The following is a 19,748-nucleotide window of genomic DNA, read 5'->3' as shown; positions in this document are numbered from 1 at the left end:
CTTGGACTTTAGTAAGGTTTTTGACAGTGTCCCACACCATAGTTTATTGAACAAGATGAGTTCGTTGGGATTAGGGGAAACATTGACGGCATGGGTTAAAGACTGGCTCAGCGACAGACTTCAGAGGGTGGTGGTAAAAGGTACTCCCTCTGAAACGTCAGAAGTGATCAGTGGAGTGCCGCAGAGCTCGGTCTTGGGTCCCATCCTATTTAATATCTTTGTACAGGACCTGCCTCACGGACTTCAAGGTAAAATTGCATTATTTGCCGACGACGCTAAACTGTGCAACATAGTGGGCAAAAGCACAATGCTCGACAGTATGACGCAGGACCTACTCTTACTGGAACAATGGTCCGCAACTTGGCAACTGAGTTAATGCCAAAAAATGTAAGGTTATGCACCTTGGCAGCAAAAATCCATGCAGTACTTACACTCTGAATGGTGAGACCTTAACAAGAACTGCTGCAGAACGGGACCTAGGAGTAATCATTAGTGAAGATATGAAGACTGCCAATCAAGTAGAGAAAGCTTCATCCAAGGCTAGGCAAATGCTGGGATGCATCCGAAGAAGTTTTGTCAGCCGGAAGCCCGAAGTTGTAATGCTGTTGTACAGGTCCATGGTGAGACCACATCTGGAATATTGTGTTCAATTTTGGAGGCCACATTATCAAAAGGATGTGCTGAGAATGGAGTCGGTTCTGCGAATAGCCACCAGGATGGTCTCAGGACTCAAGGATCTCCCATATGAAGAACGTTTAGGCAAGTTGCAGCTATACTCTCTCGAGGAACGCAGAGAGAGGGGAGATATGATAGACGTTCAAATATGTTACTGGCCATATTGAGGTAGAAGAAGATATCTTTTTCCTTACAGGACCTATGGCAACAAGAGGGCATCCGTTGAAACTCAGGGCAGGGAGATTTCATAGCAAGTATTTGCTAGGAAGTATTTCTTCACCGAAAGGGTGGTTGATCGTTGGAATGATCTTCCACTTCAGGTAATTGAGCAAGCAACGTACTCGATTTTAAGAAAAAATAGGATAAGCATGTGGGTTCACTTCGGGGGCGTGCTTAGGAGGGAGGATCCTTAGAGTGGGCAGACTTGTTGGGCCAGTGGCCCTTTTCTGCCATCATAGTCTATGTTTCTATTCAGTCATTGCAGCAGTGGCCCCAGGAGAATTTCTTGCCACTCTGGATCTCACCGAGGTGTACTTACACATTCCTATATTTATCCCAGGACAAGCAGACAGCCTATTCTCACATATGGGTGACATCATCGACGGAGCCCGGATGCGGATGCCTCACAAGCAGACTTGCTTGAAGAAACTCGAAGTTTCGAGTCGCCTGCACTGCGCATGCGTGTGTGCCTTCCAGCCCAGCGCAGGGCGCGTCTCCTCAGTTCTTAGTTTTCCGCGGAGCCGAGAAGTCCGTCTTTGACTCTCTGCATTTAACTTCGTTACTTTGTGCCTTCTCTGAACCACAGTTTGTATTTTTTTCCTCACGAATCGCTGTTCTTATTTTATTTCTTTCATTTTCAGTTAAAAAAAAAAAAAATTTTCCTCTTCCGTCCGTTTCCCGGGACAGGCCAGCCGCAGCCCGAGGGCTTCGATCTTGCGGCGGCTATTTTTACTTCTATGTCCCGGCCTGTCACGGGCTTCAAGAAGTGTAGCAAGTGCCAGCGTGCGATTTCTCTTAGGGGGACACACCGTCGCAGCCTCAAGTGCCTTGGGCTGAAACATCATCCGAAATCATTCCTGCGCTGTGCTACGCTTCAGCCTCGAGCCTTCAATCGTCGTTGTATTTTGGTGGACAAACTCTTCGAGATGGATTCTTCTGATCCCTCAACTTCAAAGGTGACCTCGGCCTCAACTCCTACTGAGGTTCCTCCTACTTCTACTGCTTCCACCTCGAGCCTCATCGTTTGCAGCGGCTCTTTCTTCGACAACATGTGCTGTATCATCCCCTGTTTCCTCAGGTCCGATAACTCAGCAGACAGTTCCAGCGTTAGTGATTAAAGTGCCTAAGACTTCCAAGTCGAAGCACACTCACACTACCTCGAGGGAACCTCCAGCCAAAGCAGGTGGTCCGGTTTCAGACGCGGATCCATCCTTGCCAGATTCTTTCCAGACCATGTTGGAGAAGCAATTTATTCAGTTCCTTACTAATATGGGACCGAAGCTTCTTCCTCTTATCCAGCCTGGGCATTCAGCAGACTCCCGCGAGGTCGAGCCGCTTCCCCTGCCTCAGTCTGAGCTTACACACTCTTTGCAGGGAGCAGAGTCTCTGTGAGTGTCTGGTCTGGCATCCAAGCACGTACAGCAAGGAGCAGAATCTTTGCAAGTGCCTCGGAAGGAATCCTCACGCTCTATACAAGGAGCAGAGTCTTTGGGAGTACATCGAGGTTCCTCCATCAAGCCTCTAGAGCTTCGATCTACAGCCTCCAGTCCTATACACCCTGGCATCTCAATGGACGCAGGTATGCGACCCTCTTTCTCAACACATATCAGTCACTCCTTCCTTGAAGCAGTCTCTCTGTTGGTAGATGCTTTCTTCCAGTATTTCCAGAGGCTTGTTTTTCAAACGCCCCCCATCAGAAGGTCCTCACGACAGACTCTTTGACCTACGCTTGGGGCACTCATCTCGATGGTCTCCGTACTCAAGGCCTCTGGACCAGTACGGATCGTCAGTGTCATATCAATCTGTTGGAACTCAGAGCGATCCTGAAAGCTCTCAATGCTTTTCAACATCTGCTTCACGACCAAGTAGTCCTCATTCGGACGGACAACCAAGTCGCCATGTATTATGTCAACAAACAGGGAGGGATGGGGTCTGCCTCCCTTTGTCAAGAAGCTCTGAAGGTTTGGGACTGGGCAATCCGCCACAACACCTTCCTCAAAGCTGTTTACATTCAAGGGGCGAAGAATTGCTTGGCGGACAACTTGAGTCATCTACTGCAACCTCACGAATGGACACTCCATTCCTCGCCTATTCATCACATTTTTTCACAGTGAGGAACGCCTCAGATAGACCTCTTTGCAGCTCCCCACAACTACAAACTGCCTCAATTCTGCTACAGGATATACTTTCCTCATCACCTCGAGGAAAATGCTTTTCTTCTGGAATGGATGAGTCTCTTTCTCTATGCATTCCCTCTATTCCCTCTCATTCTCAAGTCTCTGGTCAAGTTGAAGAACGATCTCGGTGAGAGTGAGAATTAGAAGGGCTTGAGCATGCGCAGAAGCCGGCAGAGACTGGGAAGAAGATCTTCAAGAGGCACCGGCACTTGTGGGCTGCGTGCCGGTGCCAAAGGGGGGGGTGAGTTAAAGTTGGTCGGGCAGGGGGTTCCTGTTCTCGTGGGGGGTGGGGAGTGCCGATTCGAGCGGGAGGGGGGCCTTTGCGAGCGGGGGGAGCGATGCCGGTTATCAGGGGGTGCTCGCAAATCGAGTCAACACTCGGTTTGAGAGACACGTTTTGCAGAATGTTTTGCTCGTCTTGCAAAACGCTCGCAAACCGGGTTACTGACAAACCGAGGTTTGACTGTATATGTTTCCATTTTATATGGGAGTAGTTTCTGAGCTCCTTTGAAGCCTTTGTTGGCGGTTAACATTACAGTTTGATTTTCTTCTTGAGCAGAGCAGTTCGTTTCTCAGTCTGTTGCTACAGGTGCCTCTACTTCACGTTTATTGTGTGGCTCTCAGTGCTTGGGTACTAACTGTAGGTGGAGCTAAGGAGCCCAGTGAAGTATTGCAAAGGCAAGAAGAAAAATTCAGAGTGGATTCCTTCTGCAGATGCACATGGCTATAGGGCTATTACCTTCTGTCTAGAACAGCGGTCTCAAACTCAAACCCTTTTCAGGGCCACATTTTGGGTTGTAGGTACTTGGAGGGCCGCAGAAAAATTAGTTAATGTCTTATTAAAGAAATGACAACTTTGCATGAGGTAAAATTTGTTTTAGTTTATAAATCTTTCCTTAATTGCTTTTGATAATTTCAGCTATACATAGCTGAAAGCAGTGCAACATGCAGAAACTATCTAAACTTCACTTTCTGCATTTTGCACTGCTTTCAGCTTTGTATAGCTAAAATTATCAGAAGCAATTAAGGAAAGATAAACTTTAAAGAGTTTTACCTCATGTAAAATTGTGATTTAGATTCTAATCTAAAGTATCAACTGCAAGAGACAAGATTTTGGTGTAGTCCTCTAGTCTTTTTTGTAGAGGGGGAGAATCAATATCCGACTTGTGCCTTAAGTGTCCGGTGGTCGCATCCGCAACCACCTTCAGCTCTCACCTCTTCCAGCACCAGGCACAACCGCCATCTTACATTAAGCAGTCACCGCCAGGAGAGGTGCCAATTTTGCAAGAGTTCATGAGATTACATACACGCACAAGCTGCACTGCCTCCAATGGTTACCTTATGTTCCGGAACATTACCCGCCTCACTACTGTAACCTCATGCAAGTGCTTTCCTGCATCTGTACGCAATTGAACTCTCCACTCCACCTCGTGTTCAGATGCAAGAAAGCGCTTGCATAAGGTTACAGCAGTAAGGCAGGCAACATTCTAGAACAATGGTAATATACTGAGGGCCTCAAAATAGTACCTGGCGGACCGCGAGTTTGTGACCACTAGTCTAGAATGTCTTGCCTTTCTAATAGAAAAGAGCTTACCAGAGTAAGTATATAATCTCCTTTTATAACCCCCTTAACTACTAAGTGGTTCACATAAAATTTTGCATACATAATAAAATAGTCAAAACATAAAATAATAAAACTGTGGAGCAGCATCCTTCAACCATTATCCACGCGGTAAAAAAAAATAAAAATACCATTCTTTGCTAACTAATTGTAGATAGTAAAAACAATATTGTACCACATTGGTAACTTGATTCTGAAATGACAGATTTGTGTCGAGTAAATATCCTAAATTTCTTATTACAGATTTCACCTTCAATGATCCAAATGAAACTTTTAAAGAAGGTTCCAATGGTAAACGGCACAACTATTAATCATCAACATTTCAGATTTATCAACATTCAGCAATAACTTATTGCATGACATCCACTTATTAACATCTATGCATCTGGATACTTTTTCCATAACATCTCCTTCATTCACAATAAAGAAAACTGACCTAGAAATATCAAAGAAGAGACAAGTTAATTTAATCATGTATTTTTAATGGGTATAACTAATGGGCAGATTGGATGAACCGTTCAGTCTTTATCTGCCATCATTTATTATGTTACTATAAGAAAAACTGAATGTCATTAGCAAACATACAATAGCTAACTTAAGTTTTTCAAACACAGATCCTAATTGTGCCAAATAAAGATTGAATAAAAGGGCAGACAATGCTGATCCTTGTGGTACACCCATCATATATTCTATCCACTTTCACTTGAAAGGATTTTTCGTTTATAAAAGACAGAAACAACTACTATTAATTATTTCTATAGCCATTGATAAAATACCCTTAACACCCAATTTATTCATTTTTTCTAACATCAACTTGATAATTATTAGTATCAACAATTGATGAGATTAAGCATGTAATTGAATACTGTGAATTGCATTTGATACTATGAATATTCATAGTATCGAATAAAGATCCATCAATTCCACACTTAATCTCATCAGTTGTGTGCATTGCAGGTGGCTCAAAATTCAATAATACAGATGTTGTGTGGGATTGGAAAATTTGAACATGTCGCAAGAAATTATATTGCAATGTACTGGTTGACCATGGAGTTTCGAGTAAAATACAAATTATTGCTGATGGTTTGAGTTTTAATCATATGGTGCCTAGGTATTTAAGTGATTGGTTCTATATGTTCCAGTGAGACAAAATCTTCCACAAAGGCAAGTTTGATCCATCTTCAAAAAGGCTTCACTATGAGAATGTAAGGAAAAGTGTGTGTTACCCTCTCTAAAACATCGGAGGTGACCAGTGGAGTGCCGCAGGGCTCGGTCCTGGGTCCACTCCTTTTCAACATATTCATAGGGGATCTGACTCAAGGGCTTCAAGGTAAAATAACACGATTCGCAGATGACGCCAAACTATGTAATATAGTAAGTGAATGCAGTTTACAGAATTATATGGCGCAGGACCTGCTTACATTGGAAAGTTGGTCCTCAACCTGGCAGCTAGGCTTCAGTGCTAAGAAATGTAAGGTCATGCACCTCGGAAGCGGAAATCCATGCAGGACGTACTTCTTGAACGGAGAAACTTTAACTAGGACTTCAGCAGAACAAGATTTAGGAGTAATCATCAGTGCAGACATGAAAACTGCCAATCAAGTGGAGAAGGCTTCATCTAAGGCAAGGCAGATATTGGGTTGTATCAATAGAAGTTTCGTCAGCCGAAAGCCTGAAGTCATAATGCCGTTGTACAGGGCCTTGGTGAGACCTCATCTGGAGTACTGTGTGCAATTCTGGAGGCCACATTACAGTAAAGATGTGCGCAGAATTGAATCGGTTCAACGGACGGCCACCAGGATGATCTCGGAGCTCAAGGGTCTCTCGTACGAAGAGAGACTGAACAAATTGCAGCTCTACACTCTTGAGGAACGTAGGGAGAGGGGAGACATGATCGAAACATTTAAGTACCTCACGGGACGTGTCGAAGTGGAAGATGATATTTTCTTTCTCAAGGGACCGCACCCGCTCAAACTCAGGGGCAGAAAATTTCATGGTGACACCAGAAAGTATTTCTTCACAGAGAGAGTGGTTGATCATTGGAATAAGCTTCCAGTGCAGATGATCGAGGCAGACAGCGTACCAGACTTTAAGAATAAATGGGATACCCATGTGGGATCCCTACGAGGGTCAAGATAAGGAAATTGGGTCATTAGGGCATAGAAAGGGGGTGGGTAAGCAGAGTGGGCAGACTTGATGGGCTGTAGCCCTTTTCTGCCGTCATCTTCTATGTTTCTATGTTTGTGCAGGGCCTATAGAGTGGAACAAATTACCTGTACATTTATGACAGTTGAAAGATCTGCAGGAATTTAAGCAAATGTTAAAAAATAAAAAAAACCCAAACACTTGTTCTGTATCATGAAATATGACACTTAGGAGTCCTTTTTCTAAGGCGCACACTAAACGCTAATCGTCCATTATAGTCTATGGATGCATTATCGTTTAGCGCACGCTAAAATGGCTAGCAGGCCTTAGTAAAAGGACCCTTTAGTGTGATAGAATAACTTAAACAGTGCCATTAAGTATAGTATTTGGTAAGACGGGTTTATAGGCAAGCAGTCTTGTTAACTGTTGTGTGTGTATTTTAATTGTTGTGTATGTATATTTGTAATCTGCCTTTGATAAAGGCAGACTAGAAATGACAATAAACTAGAAACTATTTCATCTCCATGTCCTCTTCAGAATTCATACTGATGTGGGCTCAAAGCTCCTGATTACTCAACAAAATCATTTATCTGCTTAAATACTATGTTTTCAATCACCTTCCCTAAAAAAGGTTATTGTAGAAATAAACCTAAAACTGATAGCAGACCCAGACGCTCTAGAGCAGTGTATCTCAAACTGTGTGCCGAAGCACACTAGTGTGCCTCCTGAGATTCCAAGTGTGCCGTGGCACACTGAGGAGGAAGAGAGGTGCCTGCCAGCTGACTTCCCTATACGGTACAGCCTCCAATTCTGCACCCTCTGCCAAAATGACGCCAGGCTGAGGGTTGCCCCTCTATGGATCGGGAGCAGACTCTTAGCTTTCCTGCCAGCCTGGGTTCGCAGGTCTTGGACGTTATTCGGTCGGACTACAAGCTGGAATTTGCACTGCCTCTGACAGATTGGTTTGTGGACTTTCTCGTAGGACAGCCGGACAAGGCACTCGGGATGCAAGCCGCTGTACAATGCTTGCTGGATATTCAAGTTATAGAGCCGGTTCCACCGGCATAGAGACAAACCTTTTTACTGCAGCATGGAGTGGTTAAAAAGCTTTGTTCTCGCGGGGAACCCACCAACCACAGCTCCCTGATATCCCACCGTTGTGTGCTCGATAGCTCCAGGCCCTCCCCTCGTGGGTCTGGTGGCTCCAGTCAACCCATCCCCCACTCGTGGGTCCGGTGGCTCCAGCCCATTCCCCTCGCTCGTAGGTCTGGCGGCTCCAGACGGCTTACTTCCTTCCCTCCCTGCCGTTGGCATACACCTTGCAGAGTGAGCCGCTTTCTACCCAGTGCTGCTGGACAATGCTCGCAGCCTTCGCTCTGCCGGGCTCCTTCTTATGATGCAACTTCCTTTTTTCGCAAAGAAAGTTAGTTGCATCATAAGGAGCCCGGAATAGGAAAGGTTATGAGCATCTTCGAGCAAGCCTGTGTTTGATGGCTAGGTCTGCAAGGTTTTTGCCAGCAACAGGGAAGAAGGAAAGCTGTATGGACCTGTGAGCTAGTGCTGCCCGGTTCACGTTCTGGTCTCACTTTAAAAACTAATTACGGCCTGTGGAGGATCACTAGTGCACGTTCCTCTGCTGCAGTCCTGCCCCTCTGATCTAACTTCCTATTTTGGTCTGGGGCGAACCGTGGCAGAGGGAAAGTGCACTGGAGATCCTCTGCAAGCCATAATTAGTTTTTAAGTGAGACCGGGAGATGCTGGATGATGACAGAGAAAAGGGGGAAGCATGTCGGCCTTCATGGGGCCCCCCCCGGTACAGCTACCATGTTTCCCTGAAAATAAGACAGTGTCTTATATTTGGGGTCCAAAAAATGCACTTGGGCTTATTTTCGGGGATGTCTTATTTTTTTCATGTACAAGGATCATCTCTTCCTCTCCTCCATCCCATTTCTTCCTCTTTCCTTTCGTCATCCCCCCCATGTGCAGCATTTTTCCTCCCCACTCACCCATCCCCCTGTGCAGCATCTTTCCATCCTTCCCTCCCACTCTTCCCCCTGTGCAGCATCTTTCCATCCCTCCCATCCCCCAGCGCAGCAGAACCCCGCCGACCCACCGTGAGACCGACATACCTCAGCTCCAAATAGCAGCGGTGGCAGCACTCTAAACAGGATGCTTTGTGGCCTTCCCTGCCAGGGCCTTCCCTCTTGAGTGAGATGGAGAACAAACTCATAGCAAGTTTGCTCATCATTTTGACTGGGAAAGTGAATTCAAAAATTTTTCACCAGAAAATTGATCATTGTGCAAGCATCTAAGGAGGCACAGCCCCTGATGAAACCTAGAGTGAAATGGTTGGGCAACCATCGGGCATAAAAATAAATGCCTGTCCTTCATTAAATCATAAGCACAGTACCATTTTAGAGCCTGTAAAAAAATAATCAAAAGAATTAATATATATGTGTGACCAAGACCGATGATGAACACATCACCCCTGTATGGACACAAAACAAATTAATAAGTAGTGCCTCGGGTGTTTGAAGTCTGGTATCAGAATTAATTTGATATGAGTTTGTTCTCCGTCTCACTCAAGATTGTTTTTTTGAACAGCTCATTATTTTTCCTTATTCAGTAGATTTGAGGGACTTCCCTCTGCCACATCACTGATGATGTTATCAGTGATGCAGCACAAGGAAGGCCTCAAAGCAGCCTGTTCAACGTGCTTCCATCGCTTCTGCTGTTTGGAGCGGAGGTATGTCGGTCTTGCAGTGGGAGAGTCGGTGGGATTCTGCGCAGGGGGATGGGAGGGAGGGATGGAAAGATGTTGTGCAAAGGGATGAGTGAGAAGGGAGGAAAGATGCTGCACACATGGGGGGATGAGAAAGTGCTGCTGCTGGCGAATTGGGCAGCACTACTGTCAGGGATGTAGTCAGGGAGTGTTGGGGACGTTTGGGAGGGGCTTCGAAGGTCGATCTAACTAGGGCTTATTTTTGGCTTATTTTTGGACCTCAACAAATTTCTAGTGAAGGAAAAGTTTTGGATTTTATCCCTGGCAACTTTAACGCAACGACTGACTATGCTCTCTGGATTTGAAAGAAGCCTACACTCACATTCCAGTGCATCCGTCCTCCAGGAAATTCCATGATCAGTACAAAGTACTACCCTTTGGCCTTGCATCCTCTCCCAGAGTATTCACCAAATTCCTGATGGTAGTGGCAGCTGCATTATGGTCTCAGAGACTTCAAGTCTTTCCTTACCTGGACAACTGGCTACCTCGCAAGGGGTGATAGTAGCGATTTGTATGACAATTCTCTTCCTTTGACAATTGTTTCAAAATCAATTTTCCAAAATCCCAACTTCAGCCATCCCAAACTCTATAGTTCATAGGTACTCTGCTTGACACCATTCATCTCAGGGCGTTTCTACCACAGCAAAGACAAGACAATTTGATCCAGCCAGACAATTTAATCTGCCATCAATCTCAGCCAGACAAATGATGGTGCTACTGGGTCACATGGCTTCCATTGTGCATTTTACTCTGTTTGCAAGGCTTCATCTCAGGATACCTCAATGGACTCTCACATTTCAGTGGTCTCAAGTGTTCGACTCTCTTTCTCAAAACATTACAGTCACTCCTTCGCTTCAACGGTCGTTTCAGTGGTGGATGAACTCTTTCAATCTATCCAGAGGGTTGTTCCATACCCCTCCTCATGAGAAAGTGTTGACCATGAACCCGTCCACTTACGCTTGGGGAGCTCATCTGGATGGTCTTTGCATACAGGAATCCCAGGACCGCCTTTGTCATATAAATCTGTTGGAACTCGAGCGATCTACAATGCTCTCGGAGCTTTTCAGCACATTGTGACCAACACCGTCCTTTTTATCCGCACAGATAATTGGGTCGCAATGTGTTAAATAAACAAGGAGGCATGGGGTCCTTCCATCTTTGCCAGGAGGCCCAGAAGATCTGAAACTGGGCCATTACTTGAAATATATTCCTGAAGGCAATATACATTCAAGGGAAACAGAATTCTCTTGCAGATAAACTTAGCAGATTTCTTCAACCACACGAGTGGTCGCTCAACTCTGCAGTTCTGCATCCCATATGTTCTCAGTGGGGGATTCCTCAGACTTGTTTGTGTCCCCCCACAATCACAAACTGCCCCAGTTTTGTTCCCAGCAGTGCTCTTCCCGCCCCCCTCCCCACGCTCGAAAGCTTCGGGGCTGGTATCTGGCAACGTGTTTTTCCAGTGGCTACGTTTCGCTCCCTCTGCCACAACTTCTAGTTTCCAGCAGGGTGGGACACAGCATATGGAAAGAAGTTGCGGCAGAAGGAACGAGACGTTGGAGAAGCAAAGTTTTGGGTGTTGTTGGATACTTCAGAAACAAGTTTGTAGGTAGGATGTGGAGATGGGGCATTTGAGAATGAGGGAGAGATGGGCCGTGGATGGGGAGACTGGGGAGAATGGAAGAAAGAGGAAGAGATGCCAGACCATGGGGTGGGGGAAAATAAAAAGGGTCTCAGACAAGTGTTAAGGTAGGATGTAGGGTGGAGGAAGAGAGAGAGAGAGAGAGAGAGGAAAAGATGCTAGATTGAGAGGGGATAGGTGGAGGAGATGCCAGAGTGGAGGAAGGGGAGTTAGGTTTGACAGGGTTGGGGGATATGCAGAGTCTGGAGGAGGTTGGCGTTTACAGAGAGAAGGCGGGATGCCATGTGGAGGAGGAGGGGTGTTTAGCTTGGGTTTGACGGGAAAGAGGGGAGATGCTGAGTCGGGAGGGGGTTAGAGATTAGACTGGATTGGGTTGGGTTTTGGTTTGAGAGGAGGTGGAAGATGCCAGATCAGGGGGAAATTGGGTTAACAAGAGTGGAAATTTTCCATGTTTGTTTGTTTTTGATATACCGCTCATTAGTGGACTATTTGAGCAGTTTACAATGTTACAAAGTGAGTGTGAGAGAGACTCCTTGAGGGAAGGGGATGTAGCATGCTGGCACGGAGCTTTTTTTTTTCCCCCATAATGTTTACTCCTGAGGGAGAAGTGTGTCATTGGAAGAAGACAGCCGGTCTTCGCGCCTGTCTAAAAGATGCTGAGGAGAACACTGCATCCCTTGGTGGGCAGGTTCTAGCTATTTCCTACTTCACCAGGGTGATGCTCTCCTTCCAGGAGACCTCTCTCCTTCAAGGCAGCACAGGGGCTACCAGACTGGAGGTGGGACTTCTCTACAACATACCTTTAGGTCTCCTCTATGTTACCGTGTTTCCCCGAAAATAAGACCTAGAATCATTTTCGGGGTAGGTTTTAATATAATCCATACCCCAAAAATAAGCCCTAGTCCCAGGATTCGCCGGCAACTCTTCATCCCGGCTCCCCCTGCCGCTGCTGCTGCCCCTCCCCCCACTGCGCAATCAAACCCCTGCTGACCATCCTTCCCTCCCCGCCGATGCAGCGTCGGGCCAGCAGCACTCTAAACAGGCTGCTTCGGTCTTGTCTGTCGGGAAATTCAATCTGCCGCGTTACTGAAGACATCATCAGTAACGCGACAGAGTGAAATCCCGGATGGACAAGGCTGAAGCAGCCTGTTTAGAGTGCTTCCAGCCTGACGCTGCTTCGGTTGAAGGTAGGGCTCGCTCGCGGTCGGCGGGGAAGGAAGGATGTAGGGTCAGCAGGGGTTCGGCTGCACAGTGTGGGTGGGGGGTTGCTCAAGGGTTCTGCAAGAGGGATGGGAGGGTAGGAAGGATAGAAGCTGGGCATGGGTTATGCTGCACGAGGGAGGGAATGATAGAAGCTGGGCAAACTTCTGCTACACAGGGGGATGGGAGGAAGGAGAGGAAAGATGCTGCACAAGTGGGGGAGAGAAAGGAAAGAGAAAGAATTGGAGTGAAGGAGAGGAAGGGAGAGATGATCTTGTGTGTACTCCGAAAATAAGACCTAGTTCCTTTTTTGGGCTCCAAATGAATATAAGACGCTGTCTTATTTTCTGGGAAACATGGTACCTCTATGTCTCCCTTAACCTCTTGTGTTTTTCCTTTGCTTTATTCATTTCCCCTTTCCCTTATAAATATTGTAACTCATCCCTTCCCTGAATATCCTTTTGTCCCAGTTTGTTTACACTATCTGTCTATCCCCTGTCTGTTTTTTAAAAATGTATCTTGTACCCATTGTTAACTTTGTTAACCGCCTTGATTTGATTACAATTGTTAAGAAATGCGGTATATCAAATAAACTAACTGTACTTCTCTGTCTCCCTCAGCTACTCTTAAGTCTGCTACTCTAGCTTCAAGGGAACGTACTTGTTCTCTGAGAGCTAGGAGCTCTTTGCAGCGAGCACACACATATAACTTCTCGCCAACTGGGAGAAAAATCATAGATGTGACACTCAGTGCAAAAGACTGGATTGCAACCCTCTTGCTGCTGGACCTACTGTCTGCATCTTATTGTTGTTTGATTTCTCAGCATCAAAAAAGCAATCTATTGATGTCAGCGTCAGAGACATGGTCTATGGTTCCAGAAGCGCCATTCACTGGGAACACGTTGACATTGAGAGGGCCTCCATATTCCTTGACCTCAGATGTCAATAACAGCGATCTTTTGATTCCTTCTTGAGGGAAAGGAAAGATTTATCATGTCCTTGTCAATGCTAAGGGCTAATGCAGTGGGTTGGGCAGAGGCTAGGAAGCGTCTGTATTGATCCCTCTCTGAAACATGGTACGGAGGGCAGTGAGATATCAAGATCACCAGTGTTCTTGAAGCTCCTCTCTATAGCTAACTCTCCTAGTAACTGGATGGGATGTGATAACCTCCATTGAACCAAGATGAGGTCATTGATGTGTCCCAGATAACTTTTGAAGGAAGCCTTTTAAATGGCAGCCCTCGAGAAATGGCTCAGGACCTTGGTGTAGAGCAGGAAAGGGCAGCTCCAGTCCTTGAGGGCCGGAATCCAGTCTGGTTTTCAGGATTTCCTCAATGAATATGCATTGAAAGCAGTGCATGCAAATAGATCTCATGCATATTCATTGGGGAAATCCTGAAAACTCGACTGGATTCCGGCCCTCGAGGACCGGAGTTGCCCACCCCTGGTCTAGAGAAACAAATGGAGCATCTGTTTACTCTACAAGAGGCTATGGCAGCAAGAGCATTGGTGCCAACATCTTAGGTGATCTGACTTCTCCTGTAGGCCCATGCACTATTTGCAGGAAGCACAGTGACACAGAGACCTTGATGATTTGCATTGAGTCAGTACTGCTTTCCAATCTCCCCTGGAGCAGAGACTTCTGGAATCTTGATGCCCCAGACCTTGGCATGACCATGGCATCAGTCATCCAAGGCAGATTAATGCTCAAACATCTCTACTAGAGTTTACTTTTGTTAGTGAGATTCAGACTACTCCTGGATGTCTGAGGTAGAACCAAAGGGCCTCTTAGAGGAGGGATTCCTTGGTCTTCCCGCAGAACACTTCATTCTTTCCACATGAAAGGAAAACGTTTTTTCTCTTTTTTAAAAAAAAACTTTTTGTGAGAGAAATGGCTGGTTATCCCATTTGATTTGGCACAGGATGAGCCTAGAGCTGAGACATTGGACATCCTTAAGTTTAACTACCTCCCCCCCACACCCAACCCCTCCACAAAATTCTGGAGAGAGAGACAATGAAATATTAACTGTTTGTGGCAACTTAGGAATTATATAGGTCCAGCAATTCTTAGAAAAAGCAGGATTAATATAGTGGGATTGTGACAGGCTATGAAACCCTGCCCCTTCCTCAGGTTAGTTCAGCTCCTCAAGACAAAAGGTTTCCTGGAGGAACCTCCAACACTCCCCCTCTTGGCCAGCTGGAAGAAAGGTGAGGACAGCTCAGAAAGGGAAACAGCTTCAGGAGAGGGAGAGTAAAGTGTCAAACCAAGACGGAGAGGGGGGAGAGTTTAAAAGGAAGAGCCACTCCCATTGAGGGCATCTGTAAAACATCCAATTGGTCCTCAATTCATGTTCCCACTACTGCTCGGGGAATCATTGCAGACGGGATAGTAGGTTCAGCCAAGCAGTTCTACAAATTTGTTCTCCATTTAGATGCCAACTTCCCATCATCCTGTTTTTTGTTGTTTTGTTGTTTTGTTTTGTGTTTTTTTTTCACTTAAGTCAGGCTCAGAAGCCTGACCCTGGCAGCTAGGAAGTCCCATATGTGAGAATATGCTACCTGCTTGTCCTAGGAAAAAGCAGTTACTTACTTGTAACAGGTGTTATCCAAGGACATCAGGCAGACATTCTCACAACCCTCCTACCTGACTTTTTAGCTTTCTTACTGAACTGATGGTCCCGCGAGCTGATGTCGGGTGGGAAGGTCCTAGCACTTGTGAGGTATAGGTGGTCTTGAGACTTTCAAAATTTTCTGAAATGACAGTACACTTTAACACTGTCTGTACTGGGCTCTGTGGATGCATGTGGATGCATGATGCATGATGCGGAGACTTAGAGGAGACATGATAGAAACCTTCAAAATCCAGAAGGGCATAGAAAAGGTAGACAGGGACAGATTCTTCACAATGTGGAGAACCACAAGTACAAGGGGGCATTCGGAGAAAATAAAAGGGGACAGGTTTAGAACAAACACTAGGAAGTTCTTTTTTACCCAGAGGGTGGACACATGGAACGCGCTTCCGGAGGCCGTGATAGGCCAGAGCACATTACAGGGCTTCAAAGAAGGTTTAGATAGGTTCCTAGAGGATAAAGGGATTGAGGGGTACAAATAGGAGTTGAGATAGGTTATAGGAATAGTCAGGGACCACTGCACAGGTGATAGGTCTGACCCAGTGGAGGCGAATTCTTATGTTCTTATGTGCCATGGATGATGTCACCCATATCTGCCTGCTGTCCTTGGATAATACCTGTTACAGGTAAGTAACTGTGCTGTATCTAGCTATCATATGTATATGAGAGTGTTCTATGGATTCATTTATTTTAATGTGTTTCTTGTAAATACTTATAATTTTATATTTTGTTAGAACTGTTGAATAAAACAAATTAACTGAACTGACTTTTTAAAAATGATGACTGGATTGAGAGGTAATAGAAACTGCTGGCAATGTTGCCTTCTAGGATCTATCATAATTCCATTGGATATATTAATTTTCTCTAAAACTTATTGAGGATCCATATTGGCCATTGTAGATTAACATATTTGTGTTTAACTATGTCTGCCTTTTTTAATAGGCAGTTGAATCAATTCAAGCTGAGGATGAGAGTGCCAAACTTTGCAAACGTAGGATTGAACATCTTAAAGAACACAGCAGTGACCAACCTGCTGCTGCAAACATGTGGAAGAAAAAACGAATGGATCGCATGATGGTGGAACATCTTTTGCGATGTGGTTACTACAATACTGCTGTAAAACTAGCCAGACAAAGTGGCATTGAGGTAAGTACTTTTTGAATAAAGCACAGTTATATGAATATCTTCATCCTTATGGGAACACACTGTGCACGGCAATGAATAGTGAAAATAGGTTAGGCTTATTTTGCGTGAATAAGCGAATCTGTGAATACAGAACATAGGGATAACGAGAATTTATTGTACCATTCCTATTGGAGAAAAAGCCAAGTCAAAATATTTTCTGTTATAGTGAATTTAGAGACCATTGATCTGGCAAGAAATCAAGGAATTCTAAACTTTTGGAGACTGGATTAGCCTGTTTTTTGAGACATCAGTTAATGGTAATGGTAAGAAAAGACGTTATTACAGTTTTGCTGATTTCAATGCATAGCTCCAGAAAAGGTTTTAGATAAAGTGATGGCTGAAGCCATGTTTGAAACAATAAGGCTATGCTATAGAAGGCACTTGGCTTGAAGAAGTTGAGAAACATTGCTCTATCTCTAACACATATCAACAGAGTACCCCCCAAGCTCCACCCCAGACTTGCCTAAACTCAGCCCCTTACCCCATCCCCATAATAATAGTACTAATTGTAATGCAATTTCTTCCATTTGTTTTTCACTTACACACAATATAATATTCATAATACATAATGGTAACCACAAAATAAAAAAACAGAAAGCACTCTATACACAAAGAAAATGTTAATTATCATTTATATTTGGGGTTTTTTCAAAGAGGTCAAGGCAGATGACTTTAAATATGCATTGTCACCTCAGGAACAGCTACAAAGAGCCTAAATTTGGCTTCTAGAACCTCTCTCCCACATTTTCTTATGTCATTAGTATGTACATGTACCAAGACAGCTGGCTCCTCCCCAGCACTATCTAAAATCCTAAGTGATGCATGAGTTACGCCATCTTTGCATCAGGCAGACAAGTGACCAGGCGATCCTCACACCAACCAGCCAACCAGCTATCTACATACCTAATGATTGAATCACCAACTATAACAGCTGTCCTAACCCTTCCAACTTGGGCAGAAGCCCCTGGAGACACATCCTTGGTGTGAGAGGATATTGCATCCTCTAGTCAGCAGGTCCTAGCTACAGGATTATTTCCTACATCAGGGTGATGCTCTCCTTCTAGGAGACCGCTCTCCTCCAAGGCAACACAGGGGCTACCAGACTGGAGATGGGACTTCTCTACAACTCCCCTGTAGGTCTTCTCTATGTACTTCTCTGTCTCCCTCAGCTCCTCCAAGTCTGCTACTCTAGCCTCAAGGGAACGTGCTCATTCTCTGAGAGCTAGGAACTGTTTTGCAGCGAGCACACATATATAACTTCTTGCCAACCAGGAGAAAATCATACAGGTGACACTCAGTGCAAAAGATTGGATAGCACCCCTCTTGCTGCTGGACTACTGTCTGCATCTTATTATTGAGCTGATTAATTAATTAAACCTTATTAATCTACTAGGACTATATTAGACCTGTATAGAGAGATTTAATATTATATTATATACTTTATTTAGTGTTTCTTAGGTAATCTCATTGTTATATTGTATGCTTATTTAGTGTTTGATTCTTAGCAGATAATGAAATATAAAGAGTTCTCCGGTTGTTCTAATTAGAATAATTGACAATAAATTAAGACTATAAGTAAAGAAATGAGTTAGGGATGGGTGGGAGAGAGGATGGAATGGAGACTAAGCCAGACCCTGCTCTGCCTGTCAGAAACTATCTCTAGCAAAAGGTTCAAGCTTACAAAGCTGTAGAACTACACTTCTCCCTTCGTATTCGCGGTTTCAGAATTTGCGGTTTAGATTTTGCACGGTTTTTAGCTTGCTGGCTCCTCCCCCAAATTACATCAGCTTACATAGAGAAATCGCTGATTCCCAGCACTTTGTTCATCATGTTTTGCCTCTCCTTCAGAAACAGGCCAGGTCTCCCACCGAGTTATTCGCGGTTTCACCATATTCACTATGGTTTTTAATAGAAAACAGCAAAAAAACATATAAAAAAGTTATTTGCGGTTTTTCAGTATTTGCGGTTCTGTTAATCCCCTATCACAGTGAATAAGGAGGGTGAAGTGTATAAAAGGCTATTCTTGTACAATCCCACTTTATTCTAGGACCAGTGGGTTGTTTGAAGCTTCCAAAAAACAAACTGCAGACTGATATGTATAAGATGCAGGCAGTTTTTATTGTACCAAGTATTTAATGCAGTTAATGATACCACCTTATTGTTTGAAGCTTCCTACAGATCTCTGGCGGGAAGAGATAAACATATGAAGCTTTTACCCCCTCCCTGTCGCACTCTACCACTGAGCATGCTCCTTCTATACCTCCAGTCTTAAATTCCTACAGGCCAGTCTGTAGGAGCTTATCTTTTCTGGTCGTGTTTCTTTTAGTGATTTTTCAGTAATTTCAGTACTTTTCAATTGCGGTGTTACCCTTATGCTGTGGAGGTTTCCTATGGGGATATCCTTGTGGCGGGAGATCTCAGACTGTTTGAGAACGTCTGCTTTTGGGGAGACTCCCTGCTCTACAGTAAGCCTCCTGGACAGCCTGCACATCAGATCAGGGCTCCAGAGTCCCTTGTGAGCTAGCTCACCCCAGGTCTATCTGCTAGTGGGTGTAGCGCAGGCTGAGCGGTTCTGTGAAGGTGCAACCGGCATCGGATCCAGACTGCGTCCCTCTGCCAAGCGTCTATGCAGCATATCCACAGGTGGCAGAGGTCTCCAGCTGTGGTGGTCAGGCTGGTGGGGTAGTCAGAAGACTTGAACTCCAGATTTCCAGTTCTCTGAGGCTCAGGATCTCCTTTTATGCTGTGTTCCGGATGCTAAGAAGGAAGCTGAAGACCAGAACGCAGAGGATAGAATTCCCAGAGATACTGCCGGTACCCAGGGCTGACAGTCGACTGAGAGAGAGAGTCGGCGGTTCGGGAACCAGTATACCTGGAGGATACCGTGCAAAAAGATAGAGGGAATGACTCACCAGATCATGGGCAAGACAGATCGAAAAGGACACAAGAGGGAAGGAAATTCAAGAAAGGAACAGGTCGCAAACTCAAGTGTATGTACACGAATGCAAGGAGCCTTAGAAATAAGATGGGTGAATTAGAAACTATGGCACAAAAAGATAACGTTGACATCATAAGCATCACAGAAACATGGTGGACCAAGGAAAACGTCTGGGACACTGTGCTACCGGGATATAAACTATACCGTAGAGACAGAGTGGCTCAAAAAGGTGGGGACATTGCCATATACGTCAAAGAAGGAATTGAATCTACTGGAGAGAACATGCCACAACTGACAGATAAGTTAGAGAGTCTATGGGTCAAAATTCTGGGAACAAATAGACTGGAAACGAAGATCGGCATCTACTACCGACCCCCAGGGCAGTCCGAAGAAATTGACGGAGAAATGATGGACGAGATTAAACGCAACTGCAAGGGAGGCAACGCAGTTATCATGGGTGACTTCAACTATCTGGGAATAGACTGGAACCTAGGCACCTCTGGCTGCATTAGAGAGACCAAGTTCTTGGATACTG

The 19,748-nt window shown here is 45.0% G+C and overlaps 1 protein-coding gene across 3 annotated transcripts in view; it reads left to right on the top strand.

The window, feature by feature from the left end:
* MAEA (macrophage erythroblast attacher, E3 ubiquitin ligase) overlaps positions 1 to 19,748 on the top strand; it is a 136,736-nt gene that overhangs the window by 44,994 nt on the left and 71,994 nt on the right. For all 3 annotated transcript variants that reach the window (XM_033951529.1, XM_033951512.1, XM_033951523.1), the window contains exon 3: positions 16,033 to 16,236. In XM_033951529.1, the coding sequence (XP_033807420.1) occupies positions 16,033 to 16,236 (204 nt within the window). The remainder of the gene's footprint in view (positions 1 to 16,032; positions 16,237 to 19,748) is intronic.

Source organism: Geotrypetes seraphini, chromosome 1, assembly GCF_902459505.1.
Source record: "Geotrypetes seraphini chromosome 1, aGeoSer1.1, whole genome shotgun sequence".
NCBI lineage: Eukaryota > Metazoa > Chordata > Amphibia > Gymnophiona > Dermophiidae > Geotrypetes > Geotrypetes seraphini.
This window is presented reverse-complemented; position numbering and strand designations above follow the sequence as displayed.